The 19441-nt window shown below is 43.0% G+C and overlaps 1 protein-coding gene across 1 annotated transcript in view; it reads right to left on the bottom strand.

Annotated features, from left to right (window-relative positions):
• Positions 1-557: 557 nt before the first annotated feature.
• Positions 558-19441, bottom strand: part of col5a3a (collagen, type V, alpha 3a) — a 74832-nt gene continuing 55948 nt past the window's right edge. Inside the window, exons 41-69 of the mRNA XM_049561213.1 lie at positions 19314-19421; positions 18909-18998; positions 18685-18738; positions 18378-18485; positions 17951-18058; positions 17795-17848; positions 17552-17605; positions 17335-17442; positions 17145-17198; positions 13062-13115; positions 10682-10735; positions 10428-10481; positions 10229-10336; positions 10058-10111; positions 9916-9969; positions 9669-9722; positions 9504-9557; positions 9277-9384; positions 9060-9113; positions 8851-8904; positions 8655-8762; positions 8511-8564; positions 5640-5675; positions 5129-5182; positions 4728-5028; positions 4391-4503; positions 4141-4209; positions 3029-3262; positions 558-2825 (exon numbers count right to left, since the gene is read on the bottom strand). Of these exons, the coding sequence (XP_049417170.1) occupies positions 2679-2825; positions 3029-3262; positions 4141-4209; positions 4391-4503; positions 4728-5028; positions 5129-5182; positions 5640-5675; positions 8511-8564; positions 8655-8762; positions 8851-8904; positions 9060-9113; positions 9277-9384; positions 9504-9557; positions 9669-9722; positions 9916-9969; positions 10058-10111; positions 10229-10336; positions 10428-10481; positions 10682-10735; positions 13062-13115; positions 17145-17198; positions 17335-17442; positions 17552-17605; positions 17795-17848; positions 17951-18058; positions 18378-18485; positions 18685-18738; positions 18909-18998; positions 19314-19421 (2556 nt within the window). The 3' untranslated portion in view covers positions 558-2678. The remainder of the gene's footprint in view (positions 2826-3028; positions 3263-4140; positions 4210-4390; positions 4504-4727; positions 5029-5128; positions 5183-5639; positions 5676-8510; positions 8565-8654; positions 8763-8850; positions 8905-9059; positions 9114-9276; positions 9385-9503; positions 9558-9668; positions 9723-9915; positions 9970-10057; positions 10112-10228; positions 10337-10427; positions 10482-10681; positions 10736-13061; positions 13116-17144; positions 17199-17334; positions 17443-17551; positions 17606-17794; positions 17849-17950; positions 18059-18377; positions 18486-18684; positions 18739-18908; positions 18999-19313; positions 19422-19441) is intronic.

Here is a 19441-nt window from a genome sequence, read left to right as displayed (position 1 = left end):
ATTGCATGTGTGTGTTTGTGGTAGCAACAGAGATAAGTAGGCAGACGGAGATACAGACAGAGAGAGCATGTGAAAGGGGCTCAGAGAAATTCAGACACTGCTTAGAAATAAAGTAGTGGGACTTTTACAATTCTTTTTTGTCTGCTTTTTGTCTGTCTCACATGAATCCATCAGAACAGCTCCACTTCCCCCAAAACCAACCAAATCTCCAAGGCTGCGTTTCTCAGCCTCAGCCATTTCATTACAGATCTCTTCTCTTTTTCTCACCATCCATCCTTCCATCCTTCCCTTGCCTCTGTCTCCTCCCAACCTTCTCCCCGGAGGACTGAAACAGAGCTAATTGAAATAAATGAACTGGGGAGCAAATCAGAGTTGATTACATCGGCTGCGTGGGGATGCTGATTGCAAGCTTGTTGAGGGAATGTTGCAGAACTAGTTGGTAATGAAGAGCCTTGTTTGTGTATTACACTCTGACTGGACACTGCAGACAGCCACATTCTGTCATGGATATTGTTCCTGCCCGCATGGCGGGTCTGGAATGGTAAAAGATAACAGAATGATTTCTTGTTTGTTTTTATTCGCACATCAATTTGTGACAAATACATTTGTTTTTCATTCAGGCAGCAGGTTACTGCTCATAAACTCCTCAGAATAACTGTACAGTATATAAAATTAGTACAACAAAAACACTATACACAGGAGAGGCAGCGCAGGATGGGACCGGAGGAGAGGAGTTTATAAGTGGAATGTTTATATGCTATGAAACAAATAGTGTGAATTGCAAAATTACACACGCTGGGAACACGGTCTACTGTTTGAGTCGGAGAAGGTAGGCAGAGCATTAAGATTTCATTTGCTAAAGGGAATATCATCCGTAAAATAGAATTCACATGCATATGTCATCTTCTGTAATATTTCACAGTTTCATTTGTTAATTTGAACAAGTCTGTTTAAGCTGACATACAGCGACAGACGGCAGTAATAATGTCATCTAAAAACAAATCCTGGAGCTGCTCCACAGACGGTGAATAATGAAATAACATAGCACTGTAATGGCACCCTGGTAAGCTCAGTGGGATGTGAGGACAATTTCTAATTCACAGCTCTACAATTTTCAAAGGAAATTTGAAATAAATATTAAAAAGAAAATACAATGGATTTTCAAAATGTTACCTGATGACGTCTTGATGCTGGAATTTCTAGTTTAGTCATCTGCATTTGTAGATACTGGCTTTACTATATCAGTAGAATGTCGCAATGTGAATTCGGTTTAAGACGGATTTTCCTTTTAAAGCTATCAACCACATTGCTCTGAACTGTCCCTAACCTCCTTTCACTGGCCCTGTGAAATTGGCACAATCAGCCAGAAGATGTGCAAAAAACACAGTAGACCAGTCCCCAAGCCTCTGAGGGTGTTTTGTGCTGCTGAAAGAGCAATAACCCCTCTTCCTCTCTAGTCCGATAATCCTGCCCACAGAGACACACAAACACAGTGACACAATAATAACAGAATCATCTTTAGCACCACTGAAGAGCAAATCCTGTCAAATGAACAGGAACATATTCCATCGAAATTTCAACACATGAACAAAACCAAGAAACAAAAAAAAAAAAAAAAAAAAAAAAAACTGAGTGGGGCAGAAAAGTGAAAACAGGTTATGTCAGCAATTATAAAATGCTTTCAAGAGATGCGTGAAATGTCTCTTGGTATTAAGAACTGCAGTTAAGATGAGAGAACATTTTAATAAGCATGCTCATAATTCATCCCCTGAAATATCCCCAGCCTGGTTGCTGAGGTATGTCATTAGCAGGTATATACTGCAGTAGACAGGATGTTAGATCTGACATATACAGTACTGTAGTCCTTGGAAACATGGAGGGCTCAAAAAGGCTATTATCAAGCCCATGGAGGGAAGCAGTCCAATAGAGGAAACAACCTTATCCGTTCAAGTAAGTGTCGGGTTCAATAACTAGCTACGCCTACTGAATACTAATCAAGGTTATTCACTGAGCAAACTGCAGTTGAAGGGTAAAAAGGACAATTTATCATTCCTGCACACAGGAAATTAATTATGGCGCTTGTGTGGAATTAATATGCTAGGCTAGTTCACAACTGCTATGCAATTGCCATTATAGTGAAATTTGAGCATGCAAATGAGCATGGCAACGCCTCTGATTTATTCAGTCCCAGTCTTTGTAAAACATTAGGTAGCAACTAGCTCATCCAAGGTCTGAGACATCCCACTCAACTGACCCACACCACAGAATGACAGGCTCCTTTCCGACAGATGTCTTGTTTATAAGTGGTCATCGACACGTGGTGCGGTCCTCTTTATTCTAGAGGATCAACTACAGCACACTCAAACAGTGAGAATAAAAGAAAACACTTAAAGACACTTAAAATTAAATATATCTAATTGGAATGTTTCCCTTTGGTAAATGTGCTTTGTTCCCACTGGTACATGTCCTCTTTCTCGCCATTCTTCTTATTGTTGTAAAGCCATAGAACCTATTTCATCGGCTGTTGAAGAGTCTTAAATAGTATACCACAAACCCACCACATACAGGAACATAATATAATAAATATTGCTTGGGGCAGCGGTAAAAGTCCAGTTTCTTTTTCTGAAAACTTGCTGTGCAGGTCTGTTTTGTTTTTTGTTTTTTTTCCTGGCATCTCGTTAACCATTGAAGCATACTCGTCCAACTTGGAATCCAAATTTCTGGTTGCTGTTGCCAAAGTCTACTGGAGCCACATCTATAATAGGGAGCAGCTCTGCCGAGGGGGAGTCAATCTCTAGAAGAGTCCTTTCCTGACCTTTGCGGGACTGAAAGAGAAAAATTAAAGCCATTATTAGAATTTGCTTGGCTTAATACGACTAACTAGCTCTCCTCCCACTCTCTGGCCTGAATCCCTATTCAAGTCAGTGATCTGATGGCTACTGCAGCACAATTGATAAACACATTAGTTTCATTAAGTCTAACATATTTGTTCAGTTACTCCCTTTCCCTTACAAGTCCCTGCACTGACCTGGCATCCATCATGCACTGCACTGATGAAGGGGCTTTTGGTTTGTGTCAGCTCCTCATCATTGCTGCCCCGGAAGCGGAGGGCATGCTGGTAGGAGCGGGAGGTGCTGTCAAACCAGCCTGCCGAGTTCTGGCAAGTGTAAGTGAAGCTCTGCTTGGCCGTGGCACTCAGTAGTTTTAGGAAGGTCAGCTGAACTACATGCACAGGGTTCCCATCCCTGTCTATGTAGGAGAACTGGATGACATAGATACACAGGCATTAGTGTACTAACCAGGCAGAGAAATATATTGTGTGTAGACAAATGTATAAAACACCATTACCCTTAAATTACACCAAATCTCACAGGATGAGAACAAATACACAAAAACAGGTTTTCTCTCAAAGAGACAAAGCCACAGAAAAACACGTCTGAGCCTGTAATCTGTCTCAGACAAATATGAGTTCTAATTTTAATTACATCACCAAAATTACAAATCTCCCAGCTTGTGCTGATGAAGGAGTTTACGTAAGCCAGGGTGAAAAAGTTACAGCAACTTCTCTCCAAAATCAAAACAGACAGGGAAGTAAAGTAGGAAGTAGGGGAATTAAGGAAAGAGAAAAAAAAACTCTAAGCAGATCCAAGGACTCTGTGTGAAAGTCGGTAAATTGCAATTGTGCTGGCAGCTCTGATTATCTGAGAGGGGTATGAGACCTCTGATCAGGTGCACATGAAAGGCCAGTGCTCTGAGCGTGCTGCCCTGAATGCTAGTCAATAAAAGAGCTGGCAATGGCTCTGTGTGAGTCATCCAGACTGCTGAAATCAACTGCTGGCAATATTAAGTCGGCTCTCTCGTTGCACATGGTCTAATAAATTGATACCAAATTATACAATGTGCAAATATACAAATACACATTCACATGCAGTCATTTGCACATGGATGGACACACACACGCGTGCATACACATACACGTGAACACATTTGTACAAATGCTCGGGCCTCAATCATATGCATGAATATCATTCAAAAGCTTTCAATTAGGATGAGTAATTTAGCTGAAAAAAAAGACTGCCTGGCATTTGGAGCCAGCTGAGATTAATGGTAGGAGAGGAGGGTTTTTGTTTTTTTTTGTACCTGCTTGCCTTTCCTGTATTGGCCGTACCAGCTTCCTGGCTTCTCTTTGTTCCATGCTGCTAATTTCACCTAGACACCCATAGAGAGAGAGAGAGAGAGAGAGAGAGAGAGAGAGAGAGAGAGAGAGAGAGAGAGAGGGGATGCTGAGTAAAAATTTTAGGCTCAAGAGATATAAGGAGCGATTTGTACGCTGATGTAATATGACGAGGTCGGCTTTGTAAAGGCTGACAGCAAGAGATTGGAGACTTACATTCTCAATCCTCTTGTCAGGGTAGAGACATGTCTCTCCGTCAGCTGTGAAGTTACAGTAGACCCTGATGGAGTCTTTGTTACAGCCCTGGTTAGGATCAATCCAGTAGTCTCCTACAATGTGCACAAAGAAAGGACAACAATCAAGCACCAGATGTTGATATAATGAATACATCGAGTGTAACAGGATGGTAACATGCAGCTGGTGAAGTGATAAAGAGCATTTGGCCTTTATAAAGTTTATATGTTAGGGGATGTGGGCATATTTGAAATGAATTCCAGTTTTTCCTGGACCTGTTTTCTTGGATAAAAACCTATGAAGCAATGTCTGTGCTAACCATCTTTATAGTCAGGCTGGACCATCATGAGCTCTTTACAGGTCCGGGCAGGGCTCTCAAAGGTTCCCAGGGGCCTCCTCATCAATTCCACTTCTGTTTTCATGGAAGATAGGATGGCAAAAACTTCTTCCATTCCCTCAGCATCCTCCAGAGGCTGATCCCCCTGGAGGAACTCGTCCATATCCACATCCACATCCTCCTCCCTGGATTGGACTGCTCCTCCTGCCCGATCGGAGTGCCTTCGTCTCTTCCGTCTGCCCTCCCTGATAGGCAGGGGCTCAATGATTGTCGCTGGGAGTCCCTGGAGGCAGCACAGAGAGGTGAGCAAGAGGTAAAAGGGACAGAAAGAGGGTAAAGCTGGCACTGCGAAGGCCATGGTGTGGATCACTGGCGATACTCACTGGGGGTCCTGGGGGTCCAGCAGGGCCTGGATCTCCTCTGGGACCGACGATACCCTGAAGAATAGAAGAGGACAAAAGTTTGTCTCAGTCATGTCTCACCTGGATCTTCTCTCGCACCACTTGGCCAAATCCCAGCTTTATCCAGGCAGATATGGCTGCTGCTTTATAGGATTATCCAGCTGTGTGCATCAGCACTCTGTGGTCAAAGCTTTGGCTCTCAAGACACACTATAGTGGTTTTCATAACATCACACACACCAGAACCAAATCCTATTAAAAGGGCCCGATGGAAAAATCACACACAAGGCAAGCGTGGCTGTACAGCAGGCTTTTAGTTCCAAAGACATGCAGTAAACACAGTGGAGCATTATGATTATGACGCATGGTACATTTAAGCCAACAAACACACGTTTTCTCTCTCCCCATAACATATGTTCCAAGCAGCTGCTAACCAAGCTAAGGTGTGAGTACAGCAATGGCAATATATAAATAAGACAGATTACTGAACTCACCGTGTCTCCCTTCGATCCTTTCGCGCCAGCTGCACCCTAAGAGTGGAGAGGAGGAGTAAGTAGTGAAAACATAAATTTAAAGGATAAATGCTTACTAAACTATATAATTACTCAAGTAAGCACTGCAAAATCAGCTATTCAATGGAAAATCATGCACCTGCTTTGCGACAGGGCAGGTCAGAATTATTACTTTCACTATGTGTAATAATGAGTAATAACGGGACTGTATGCTCTCTGGATAAAATGGTGCTTAGCTGGTATCATCACTTAAATCCCAGAGAGCTAAATCTTTTATGACCTGTGTATAAGTAATCATTAGGGATGTCCTGATCTGATAAACATACTTTTTAACGGAGTGGAATCGGCTATATTGAGCTATATAGAGCCTGATCTGATTCTTTTTTTGATGTCAGCAGGTTTTTTTACTTTCGAAGCTTTCATGCACAAGTAAGGCTTTCGGCAACTCTTCAACTCTCTTCTGTCTGTTTCTCTTCCACTCTGCTCAGCCCCGCCCATGGTGAAACACCACATGCCGTAAACAACAGCAAAAGGCAGTATGAGATTTTTTATTTGTGTTATTTAATGAAGCTCAGCGCATGTTCAATCGGGAAGACTTTCTTTGTGCTCATCCATTTACAATTCCCTCCCTCCCACTCCCGCTGCTTCCTCTAATCAGCTGGCTCACTCTTCTAGTTATCCAATATAACTTTGCCTCAATTTTTATCAGCCAATCCGGATGCCCCTACAAAATTTTAAATCTGCTCTCTCCTCTGCTGCTGTCAGCTGTCATTTTAGGCAGAATTGTCGCGCCCTCCTCCACCCCATTCACCTCAAGCCATCATATCCTCCTACTCATCCACATCACCAGCACTTCTCCATCTTCTTCTCATCTCATCTTCACCACCTCTATCACCACCAGTGTCTAGACCCCGGGGGGGGGGGGGTCCGTATTCGACTCTGGATTCATCACCCTTCTTTAAATCACACCATCTCAATGGGGTCTAACCGCCAAAGACTTTTCACATTTTTCATTCTTATGTGCACGTTAAAGCTATAGTTGGTAATGTTGGAGAGCTAGCAAGATTTGAAAGCGGCACCTCCTCTAAGCTCCACCCCCTCCTCCCCCTCCCGTCAGTGCTCCGTCCAAAGCCACGGCTCCACAAACTTGAACGCGCATCCTGCAGTAGATAGGAGTCAGGAGGGCAGAGGAGAGCCGAGTAAAATAACTAATCCCCCCAAAGCAAACAAATAATTACCTGTGCAACAGAAAGACAGCAACCTCTGCATCACTTTTCAGGCCCTTCAGCTCCCTCAGTTGTCTCCACCATTCAAAAGCTGCACCGATGTTGACGTCTGGTTTGTCGTCTCGCTTTATCCAAAGCCTTTTTCGTCGCAGCCTTTTCTGCCTCTGACTTTCTTTTCTCAGCCTGTTTAGTGGGGCGAGCCGTTACAAGTAACGCTGGATGTGGTAATTTTGGCTGCATTTTCTCTGCCATTGCTCAGCCAGCTCCTGCTAACTCAGTATTTCTGCTAAGGAGTGTGCTGAATATTTCCGGCAACGGTGGCACGTGATGAGTGCACGCAAGGAGGAGGGAGGGAGGGACAGAGGGGGGCTCGGGCAGGATGAGACATGAAGGCATCTGATTGGTTCTTTCCATTCGCACCGAATGGCAGGGATTGGTCAGAGTTTTTACAGGCCTGCAGCTGCCACAGAGGTTGGATTTTTTCATCCCTTTTTCTGAACACATTATGTACTGGCTACTTTCAGGATAGAAGGACCATTTCACTCAGTATAACAAGAAGTGTTTCTGAACAGGATTACCAACTATAGCTTTAATAAATAATCTTTTTACTATAAAAACAAGTCTCTCCTGATTGAACTAAAGTTGTAAGCACTGGTTTCAGTTCAGCTCAGTGAGAGAGTCTCTTGTGTTTTACTATCATCTATGGCGCATGGTGTTTCACCGCCCTATTCTGAGAAGAGGAAGACAACGGTACAGATCAACTAGTCTCACCACGCCACTGCAAGTGCAACAAAAAAAGCCCTGCGAGCAAAAAGCTAATAAGAGTAATTTATTCATGTAGCTTAATCCGTGCAATCATCATTCAGGTCACTCAGGCAAAGGTTGCACGAAGCAACAAACACTAAAAGATGCTCTCTCTTAACGGGACAGAGAAATTCCCTAAATACAGTGACGAGGCCAAAAATATTACAGAGAGGGTTTGTTGTTTTATACTTTGTTATTTTGTGAAAAACAAAAATAAATAAAAAAAAATCATTATGAAATAGCTTGGATGCAGGGATCTCCATTGCAGAGCTACTCAGTGGATTGATTTTAATAACTTTAAAGTACTTGAAGTGTGCATTGTGCAGCTGTATTATCTAGGAAAATAGGAGTATCGGATTGGGACTCAGTATCGGCCAAATATTTAATGACTCACATCAGGATCAGGGGGAAAAAAACTCAGTCGGGACATCCCTACTATTTATTGAGTTTCAGTGAAGAAATTATGCCAATTTGCACCAAAGTTATGGAGCAAAGAATAGAGAGCATATAGAGATATAACGATGACTGTACTTTGTGATGCCTTTTATTTTTTAAGAAATCCTCTCTCAGCATAGGGTATGTGTATTTTGTTCATTGTTTGTTTTACGCCTGCAGAGTAATTGCAGACGGATGGCTTGAGATTAAAAGATGCGCTCCTGATTCAAATTTACATGTGCATTAACAAGATGCAGTAGACCACAGGTATAAACTCCATATGGGCAGTTAAACAATTGCAATGTGAAATTACTGTCACGTACAGTAGACGAAGACATACTTGTTTATAAAAAAGCATATATAATGTTGCAACGGCTAAGACACTTACTGCCAGTCCAGGAGGTCCCAGTGGGCCAGTGGGACCAGGTGTGCCAGCTGTACCCTAGATATGAGGACAAGCATATCTTGTTAGTGAACTGAACTTCTTTTGTGTCGCAGAGAATGAGATGCATTGTGTTGAAACTACATGTACCCCATCTCCTTTAGGCCCTGGTATACCCTGGATCCCTGGCAGGCCTCTGTCTCCCTTCTCACCGGGCTCTCCTGGGGGGCCAATTAGACCGATCAACCCACCATGACCCTGCAGACAGAGACATGGTACATCAGCACTGGTTGCCAAGGTTTACACTAGTACAGAGTGTTCTCTCTGGCATGGACTAAACACTCACTTTATCTCCCTTAAATCCAGGGTCTCCTTTTAATCCTGGAAGTCCTGGCGGCCCCTGTTAACAATGGTAGATGAATTAGTTGGCCAGTGCTGTAGATACTGTACATAAAATGTGGTTTGGATTGGTTGTGTTGGGTTTGAAACATGATTTAATATCTTAAATGTCCCAAATTGTCCTTTTCCAGTGACAGCCAAATATAAAGATCTTACTAATGGTCCTGGTGGTCCAGTCTGTCCTGGCGGCCCATTTAATCCTTGTTCACCCTAGAAAAGAAACACATAATTTGTAGTGCAAAGTATTTTGATACAATGATTAAACACAAATGAGACCTCATGTTTGGATCAGTTTCAGTGATGTTGCTTCAGACTCAGAGACAGTACCAGCTTCAGAATAATGTTAAAGCAGCATTTTACATTGTATACTGACCGCGGGACCTGGGATGCCTCGAAGACCTTCTGGACCAGGCCTCCCTGGCTGTCCTTGGGGTCCCACTGGGCCTGTCTTCCCCACTGGACCCTGGGTTCCTGTTGTCCCCTACAGAGCAGAAAACAGCCATAAACAGCAAGGCATTAGGAGCAAAATAGTTGAGAAAGGCTATATGTTGGAAGTCACCATGCACAACCACTGAGCTCAGGGTCAGTCATTATCCTTACCTTGGCTCCCTTCATGCCTTGCTTCCCTTCTTTTCCTGCAGCACCGATATGACCCTGGGGTTGAGAGACAGTGTTGCTGACATGAAGACAAGAGCTACTGACTACAAACAAACACACATGTAACCACATATTCATACACGCACACACAAAAAATGTGTAGCTTACCCTTCGTCCAGGAGGTCCTGAAGGACCTGGCTCTCCAGAGGCTCCTGGAGGTCCCTGAAGAAAACAGAAAAAATTTAAATATAAACATGTTTCCACTCAGTCACAAATCACTGAGAAGAATGTCCAGCCATAATTATCATGATGCAAAACCTCAATATGTCAAAGAGAATAAAGACTTCAGTTAAGCACGTAAGAGCCACTTGTGTTGGCAACGAATGCAAGAAGTAGAAAAACAATCATTGCTTACTGCTTTGCCAGGCTCTCCGCTGTCTCCCTTAGGCCCTGGTCCACCATCTATACCCTGGATGAAAAAACGTTATGTAGAAAAAAATTATTATAATATAGTTTATAGACAAATTAGTGATCAAATGAATATCAATAATACTCACATTGACACCAGCTTCTCCAGAGGGTCCTGAATCTCCAGGAAATCCAATAGGGCCCTATGTGCAAATACAGTGCATTAGAAACCATCACATGCATGGCATGGCAATAACAGACTGACTGACCTGACAACCAGAGAAAAAAAAAGTCACTGATTCGGAAAGATGAAGACTTACAAGGTTGCCTTTGGCTCCATCCTCCCCTGGTGTTCCTCTGGGTCCTGGAGGACCAGCTGCACCGGGAGGGCCAGAGTCACCCTTCTCCCCTACATCGCCTTTAGCACCCTGGGACAAAAGCATGGGAAATGACAATCAAGGAAAGGGCGAAGATAGGATGAGGTTGCAAGGAAGGAAAGATGGAGATCACGTGACTTACAGGAATGCCAGTTTCTCCAACTGGTCCAGGGTTTCCAGCCTCTCCGTCCTCACCCTGGGAGAGAGGGAACAGTCAGTGAGATAAAATCACACCACACAAACACACACACACACACACACACACACACACACACACACACACACACACACACACACACACACAGAATGGCGCACTAGCTCACACACATAAACAACCACTATTACACTCTGTGTGCAGAGGCACATGCTGTGTAGTTGCTAATGAGAAATTCTAACCTTCTCTCCAACAAGTCCAGGCTGACCAACTCCACCAGGCAATCCAGGTAGGCCCTGTGGCAGGAGGAGAGAAAACAGCCTGAGCCAAAATATCATAAAACAAGGGCAAGTTTGAAATATTCATTTGATTTTTCAAAATCAAGTTCTTGGTGCAGTATATTTTTTTGTTGTTTTTGTTGTTTGTCAGCAGTTCTGCTCACAGAACGCTGAAACTGGAACAGAATTATCACAACACAAGGAAAAATACTGAGTGTCAGGTTTGCTATGTGGATAGTGTCTGAGTCACACAGTGGGGTGGATGCTATTCCCCCCTTCTCAATCAGTTTGTTTGTTCGTTTGTGCATGTGTATGTGCATGCATGTAAGCTAGCATGCTTGTGTGTCAGTGTATTGTGCTTTGTGCCTTGAGACGAACTCAGTAAAAGCATGTTTTCAGTAGAGTGCACAAACATGAGAGCTGAGTACAGCCCCGCACTACTGCTGAGCTCCTGCTGTCAACTGCTTTCCTCACATGCCATCCCACCACTATTTCACTCTCTTCCACTATTCCTGTATCAATCCATTTATGGATCCCTCCATCTCTGCACCCTTGTATTTCCATGCATCCTGCTATGAAGCACTAGCATGGCTCACACTGATTGCTGCAGCTTGCTGTTGAATAATTGACCGGTGTGAGAGGCTGCGGAGAGACGGCCATTACTAGAGGTAAATATAACTGCCTCTCAGGGATGATAGTCTAATACTTCTTAATGATTCATAGAGCAGTAAATATAACTCTCTCCCAGGGATTATATCCTAATACTGTTTAATAATTCAAGTTTCAAAAGCAGTGGAGGGTCTGTGGTAGGAAGTGTTCAAAATGAAGAAACTGTATATGAAGAGATGAGGAGCTGGAAAATACAAAACGTCTGTGGTGTGTGAGGACTAAGCTTTTGTTCACTTTGAAATTTAGATATTGAATGGAGGTCTTTTTGATAATTAAGCTGATCCACCATCATGTTTTCTTTATGAGTCACAAAGGCATGAAAATAGAGAACGTTTAATTAACAAAACTAATGATTTAGCCTCAGTGATACATTTTCAAAATGAACAAATCAAAAACAAAGCATGAATATTTACAAACCTCAATGAATTAATTATAAATATTTAAAAAATGCAAGAATATCAAGTCTGACAGAAATCATGAAAAAAAAATATGAATAAGAAATTATTATATTTGGCAATACTGATTGTGCTAGGCGGCACGGTGGTGTGGTGGTTAGCACTCTCGCCTCACAGCAAGAGGGTTGCCGGTTCGATCCCGGGCGTGGGAGCCCTTCTGTGCGGAGTTTGCATGTTCTCCCCGTGTCAGCGTGGGTTCTCTCCGGGCACTCCGGCTTCCTCCCACAGTCCAAAGACATGCAGATTGGGGACTAGGTTAATTGGTGACTCTGGTGTGAATGTGAGCGTGAATGGTTGTTTGTCTCTATGTGTCAGCCCTGCGATAGTCTGGCGACCTGTCCAGGGTGTACCCTGCCTCTCGCCCGATGTAGCTGGGATAGGCTCCAGCCCCCCCGCAACCCTCAAGAGGATGAAGCGGTTAGAAAATGAATGAATGAATGAATGAATGATTGTGCTAATTAGCATTGTCGAACGAAATGATGCATTTACCGTTTCAACTAATTAAACAATCATTATAGGTTGGTTTGAATGTAATGTTTTTAAAGGAATGTTTACAGTTGTGTTATAAAGATGGATATTAAAGTAGTAAACAAGCATCTCACACTCCGGCTCCATATGCACTTCTCTTTTATTCATATGATGTTTCAGCCATGGTGGATGGTGGAACATGGTTATCTAATCAACATCAGGTGTGTGACTGTATAGCCTATATAACATATCAGTGCCTGTATCTGACTATGATCAGTGATCTTGAAGAAGGCCTGAGGGCTGAAATGTCATCCAAATAGCTTCTTTGCATGACATCATAAACTGATGTGCTGACCAGTGTGCTGACAGGAGTAAAGAAGGAAGTTTAAACAGCGAAAGTCCATGCAAGGAGGCAGGTAGGGGTGGTGGGTGGGTCAAACAAACACAGGACTTTCCCCCAGGAGACAGGTGTTTGTGTCTCGTTGTTAAACCAGTGAACTCATGTTACATCCAGTACATAATTTAACATTAAGTACGTAACATGACAATACCCAACCATGATTCTTTACCTATACATTACCTAGGGTGTATAACCAAGGCACTTATTTGTTGGGCGCTAATTTGATAGATACCATACAAACCGTCATAACAAGATGCATTGAATACCACTGTAGTCATGCCCATATCTGAATCCAAATGTGTGATTAAAAAGAAGAAGATGAAATGGATTATAAAGTCATGCTGCACCCTACCTCTCCGCCAATGGGGCCCTGGGGGCCTCGTGGGCCATGCTGTCCTGGAGGCCCCTGTGGAGAGAGAAATGAAATGTTGTCAGTAGGATCTCAGTGCCAACAATGAGGATATACTGCATCAATAAAACAGAAATACAAACTGAATGTGAGCTAGGGGTTGCCTTCTAAATTAAATGAGCGTTAGAAGTCAGGCCATGGTGGATTGCTTATGCAATGGCCCCAGTATCTATGATCATTATCGTAGTGACATGATGAAGACATCCAGACAGGTCATTACCCTCAATATGACACAAGCTCTGATTCCTCTCTCCCCTCCTCTCTCTTATTCTCTCTTATTAATAAGAAACCTCTAGCCTGTGATGTGCAAGACCATATTCTCTCAGCCACAGTGACGGCATGTGATTTGACTCCTCTGTGCAGCTCAAGAGAGAGCGGCAAGCAATTAATCCTAACTGTGCTCAGCTTCAGTTTCAGTTGAGTAGATGTTGAGCTGTGCTCTGAATCACTCTGAAGTCTTGGAGGGAGCCATGTGTTGTAAAGACACTGAGACAGAAAGACAGACAATCTGCCCAGAGAGAAACTGTGTGGGACTAGAGGAAACACATATCCTTCTGGCGGAGAGATACTTGAGCATTAGAGGGGAGAATTCTGTGATCCGCAACGCTCACACATGAATGAAACTTCCCCACTGAGTCTTCAGCATCTCTCCTCTCCTATCTCTCTTTCTCTCTCTCTCTCTCTCTCTCTCTCTCTCTCTCTCTTTTGTTTTGGTTCCATTCTGATGCATTCGCTCCCTAATCTGGCTGTGGAGAAGAGGGGCTATAGAGAATCTTGTTGAGCGTGTGTTCATGGTTGACAGCGTTGTGAGATGACTGTCACAAAGGAGGATGCTCATTAGACAGCCAAGGCTGAGGCTAATCTGATTAGCAGCTGTCACACCGTCTTCCTGCTCACAATCAGTGCCACGCCTCTTCCTTCCACTCCATTGCTCCACTGCATCCTCTGTGTCACTCTCTCTCTCTCTTTCCTCTTTTATTCCTTTCTTCCTCTTGCATACAGGACCACCACTTCATTCTACAGGCTTGTCTTTCTTGCACATGAAGCCATGGTCTACTGTCATTCACACTCAGCCTTAAAGATCAATCGCACTTTGAAAAGGCGAGTTGAGATTGTTAAAAGCTTTGTGGTTTCTTTTCAACAACATTACCGTGGATATCGTTTTTATCAGATAAAAGAGAGCTATAACCAAAGCCAACAGACATATAAGAAACAGTAGTAAAAGAGAAGCTGAATGGAGTGCATGTGTTTTTTTAACCTAAGGCTGTATTCTTTCAACACAATATGTGATACATGCCATGGTTGTATGGTTAACTAGTTTGCAGCTACTTTGGGAGTAACACAAAAGTAGTAACACAAATGTAACACATTGCTGTAATTTCAATACTTTTGGTGGTAACTAGAAATGTAACTAAATACCTTTTCAAATCGAATAAGGCCATTACAATTACAAAACTTTAAATGTGTTCGTTACTCGTGACTTGATCATAGCAGACATATAGAGTTACGATCTACTGTCACCCCTCATAACGCCTGGACCGGGTGAGCGGTGCTCAGTCCCTCTGTCTTGTGACAGAGAGTGACAGAGGGAGTGGAAGAGAAGGTGGACTACAGCACGCAATGTTTCTGTAAGTTATTAATAACTTAACGTTACTTGGAACACTGCAGGGCCACTAGTCACCAGACCTTACAGCAGCACAATAAATGTCATAAAGCAGTCAATCAATCAGCGCTAGACTGTCACTGCGCACAATGGCCGACGGCTCAGGCAGTTTGAGCTTGCTTTCCTGGAAATATGGAATATTACATTTCCCTCCTGGAGATCAGTGAAAAAAAATAGGCCTATAGTGGGAAGCTGTATTCCATGTGCAAGATTTAAATTGTAATGTTAACGTTACAAAGAATAAACGTAAACGACTTTTATCACTTTTATTTCATTAGGCCTGTTACCTGTCAAACACTTAATGAATTCTGCTGAATACTAAAAACTAACCTGTGATGCTTGATTTAAAGGCCTGTTGTGGCTACAATAAATAGGCTTATCAAACCATACTGTGTGCCTTAATAAACAAATGGAAGTAGTTACTTTACCGTGTAAATATTTACTTTTATAAGCAGAAATTGGTAAAGTAATTGCTTTGTTCCCTGCTTTGACTAACACTTCAAAACCCAACACAAATAGTAAGTGTTCTTCAATTGTTAAGCGTGTCATGATTATGATATGTCTGTACCGTACAAACTATAATCACTGTCCTATCCATACTGTACCCACAGCAGAATCCTCATTAATGCTCTTACTTACACCTGTGCTTTATCTGTTATGACAAGTCTGTCTGCTTTCAAAAATGCTCATTCTCATGAAACCACAGATATAGTTGTTTTCCTCAGTTCCTAAACTGATGAGGCTGTTTTGATTGTAAGGTGTCAAGTGTTGTCGAGGCTTTTACAATGGAAACACAGTTCTTGGTAATCCGGGAACAGAGTAGCTAAATCGATCTTAAATTTTGTGCAAGACTCTCAACACTAGACTGCTCTAAGTGCTAAAACCAATACTGGCTTTACTCCAAAGATCTGTTAACACCTCTTTGTACACCTGGGGTCTAAATGATACTGAAACCAATCAAGAACCAGAACAAACCAGGTCTGAGGGCAAGTAACATTAACAAATATCGGCGGACGAAAAAGGTTGATTCAGTAGTTTGAAACACAGCAGCTGGATCAACACAACTAGCACTAACAAACAAAATAGACGGCACTAATGATTAACGATTGAAAAGCTATGGTGGGTTGTGTGTGTAACAGCTGTTGTTCATAGACTGCTGAACCTTTATAGTGCTGTACTTTACAATGATCTGGCAACAGTAGGTCAGAGAGAATCTTAAAACCAAAGCAATTTCTCCCCTCTCCTCATTAACAGCCTTCCATTTCTATAATAGGCTATCAAAAGTTTGAGATGTATTCTATAACACAATCTTAGAAATGTATTTTTTCTGACAGTAATCTGTTGCACTTACAGCTCACTCCCTCTTATTTTTGCTGCAAAATTTACAGCATTGTTGCTTAAAGTGTAGCCTGCTGGCTAATGGTGGCCCCCGACCATGACGTGGAATGCACTCATAATGTTTTAATCATATGCGGTCTATTTTAATACTGGCACCTCACGATTGTTACATTCTGTCATCAGTGCTAGTGCTGTTAGCTAAAGTTAACGAATTCAGTGGACAAATTTGCAACTGCACTTTTCATGTGCAGCCCTTCATTATATGCTGGCTCCCTAAATTGGCACTCAGTCATCAAAACCTTGAGCTCCCCTGAACTATAGGTATCAAGTAATGTGATTACAACTACAATATTAAACGTGTACACAGTGTGTTATGGTACACCTCTAATAGGGCAACATTTTATGACTGTTGTAGGTGCTGTTTTGTTTGTACAGTAGTGCACCCTCCTTATAATTTTGTGCGCACCATCTTATTTTTTGAAGCAAAGGGGGATGGCCTTTCTTCTTGGATGTCGTTATTACATGCAATAATGCTTTAATCAGACGTGCACCTTGTGAAAGTATCGAGACCACCTGCCTGAAAGTCAGAGAAAACTGGGTAATTATCTCTGTCAATCTAGTGCCCATGTCAAATATACAAGAGCTTTCAAATCATAAACAGAAATGTAAATTTACTCTATTTGCAGCATTACACCCTAAATATTCCTGGTAAATAATTCACTGTTTTTCTGCTAATGAATGCACACGTGTTTGATCTTCAAAAAGATCCATTAAACTGCTTTGATACTGTGGAGAAAATGAAGAAAAGTGGACGAAGGTTGAAGGTTTTTTGGAAAGTGAAGGAAAGTGAAGTCGATATCCAATATCAGACAAGCCCAAGACAAGTCAAAGTCATGGTAATAATGAAGCAAAGTGTGAGATGTCAGTAAAGTGGTGTTGAGAACAGACTTGAGACAGACACTGGACCAGAGCGGTGGACTTGAGATGAGTGTTATATGTGCTGAGATTGCTGAACAGTAACTCACCATCGAGCCAACATGCCCGCTCTCTCCTTTCTCCCCTGATGGCCCTGGCATTCCCTGCAAATGCAGATACAGTGAGAAGTGCAGTCTCAGTTATGAAATGGAAAGAAATATGAAGTTAAATTGAAATGTGAAATAAGAGATGAGCCAGTGGAGATACAGTTAGCTTGTGGAGCCGATAGTAATTCTTTACCTGCAGTCCAGAGGGACCAGTTGCCCCCTTAAAACCTCTATGTCCTTCATCTCCTTTTGCTCCGTTCATGCCTTGCTGCCCACGTGGACCTGGCTCACCATCTGCACCCTGAAAGACACACAGACAGGTCAGCACTGTTAACACAGCACAATTTAATCAAAATTATTATACAATGATGTGTTTTTATATAATGCATTCTGAGTTTTATGTAACGTACTGGCAGGCCTGGTTGGCCCACAGGCCCTTGAGTTCCAACAGGTCCTGGGGGTCCCTAGAAAAGCAGAAGGACAGTTCAATGTACATTCACAATAGGAAAGACATGATTAAAACCATCTGCTCATTCCACCAGATGATACACAGTCCAGACAAACAGTCATTATAAGGCAGTTTGACCTCTAAATCCTGGTGATACAAGTTAATCATGAGATGTTCGGAATATTCATGTAAACGTCAAACTTACAGCTTCGCCTTTGTCTCCTTTGCTGCCCTTCTGGCCTGGTCCTCCTGTCTCTCCCTATAGGACAAATGCAGACACGTGATCACACAAATGTTACATCCAAAAAGCAAGCACTTTGCTGCAGCGCTGCAGTCCATGCTGTCTGTCCAATGTAAATACCTTATCTCCGTCGTCTCCTGGAAGCCCAGGAGTTCCCGCAGCCCCTGGCAGCCCGACAGGTCCCTGTTCCCCATCTTGCCCAGCGGGCCCCACAGGCCCCTTCTCTCCCTGGGGAACAGATGGGAAAACAGCGCACATCTAGCAAATGCTACAATACTTATTATCCTCATATAGCAGCATGACACATTGATTAATGAAACAAACCAGGAAGAAAACTCCAAGAAAGCAGGCTTGATCACATTCATATTTTCTCCTGGCCTTTCTCTCTCTGTCTCCTTTACCTCTCTCCTGCTCTCCGTTACATAATGACATGTTCCAAAGCGACACAGCATGTTGTTTACTACCCAATGGTGGGAGGAGATGGTACAGTATGTGTTAGTGGATATTGTTGCCTAAGAAACAAAATTAGCAGTGTTCCAAATCTTACTGGCTCGCCTTTCTCTCCCATCGGCCCAGCAGGTCCCACGCCGCCAGGCCGTCCTGGCTGGCCAATAGCACCAGCCGGCCCAGCGGGGCCCCTCTCTCCAGTTGCACCCTGGAAAAAAGTAGAAGTGAGAGTGGAGGTGAGGTGAGCATGTCACATGATTCACTCTTTGATTTAATGTGGTGGTCACCATCAGCAATCACCATGGAAACAGCCTACTCCTTCATATGTCATCGAATTCTATATAACATAGAAGATGGGCAGAGAGCAGAGGATGGGATAGAAAATACTTTAACCAAATGAGACTTACAATAGATCCTGCAACACCAGGTAGGCCCTCTCCTCCTTTCAAACCAGCAGGACCCTGGGGAGACACATAAATAGCCTTCACAACCAATCCTCAGTCGCATCCATTACAAGATTTATCATCAGTGAATTACAATGTGATCTAATCGCAAAATGAACATTTCAAGAGGATCTGATGATGTCAGCTAGTGAAGGCAAGGAAGTGAAATGTAAGATAATCTGTGTTACCGTTGCACCAGGGGTCCCTCTGCTCCCTCTGAAGCCTTGGAGCCCAGCAGGGCCACTTTTCCCCGCGGCTCCTGGTGGACCTGGGTCTCCCTGGAAACCACACATACACACGTGATTAGATATACAGCAAGTAGCCAGCAGACAGCAGGCCCTTATGCAGTCATAAATCACACCAACCAGCAAGTCACACCAAGAAGGAACATTTATCTTTTATGAGCCATAATACACTCAACACCGCAAGGTTTTCCGCTGTTATTTATTAGCAAATTAGTGGATAGGATGAGACCCAGGAGATAAGATATTCAGGCAGTGCTGAGAGAGTCCTTGGGCTTTATCTAATATAACAGTAATAAGGTGATGCTGGTAAGTGATTATGATCCTGACATTATGATGAAAACTACTCACCTTTGCGCCCTCTTTTCCGGCAGATCCGGGTAAACCATGCTCACCGGGTGGTCCTGGTGGTCCTGGATGGCCTCTGTCTCCAGTTGGCCCAGTTTCGCCAGATTTGCCCTGAAAATAAAATATGCTAT

The sequence above is a fragment of the Epinephelus fuscoguttatus genome, linkage group LG19, assembly GCF_011397635.1.
Source record: "Epinephelus fuscoguttatus linkage group LG19, E.fuscoguttatus.final_Chr_v1".
Classification (NCBI taxonomy): Eukaryota; Metazoa; Chordata; class Actinopteri; order Perciformes; family Serranidae; genus Epinephelus; species Epinephelus fuscoguttatus.
Note: the sequence above shows the minus strand (reverse complement) of the source record. Positions and strands in the feature narration are given on the sequence as shown.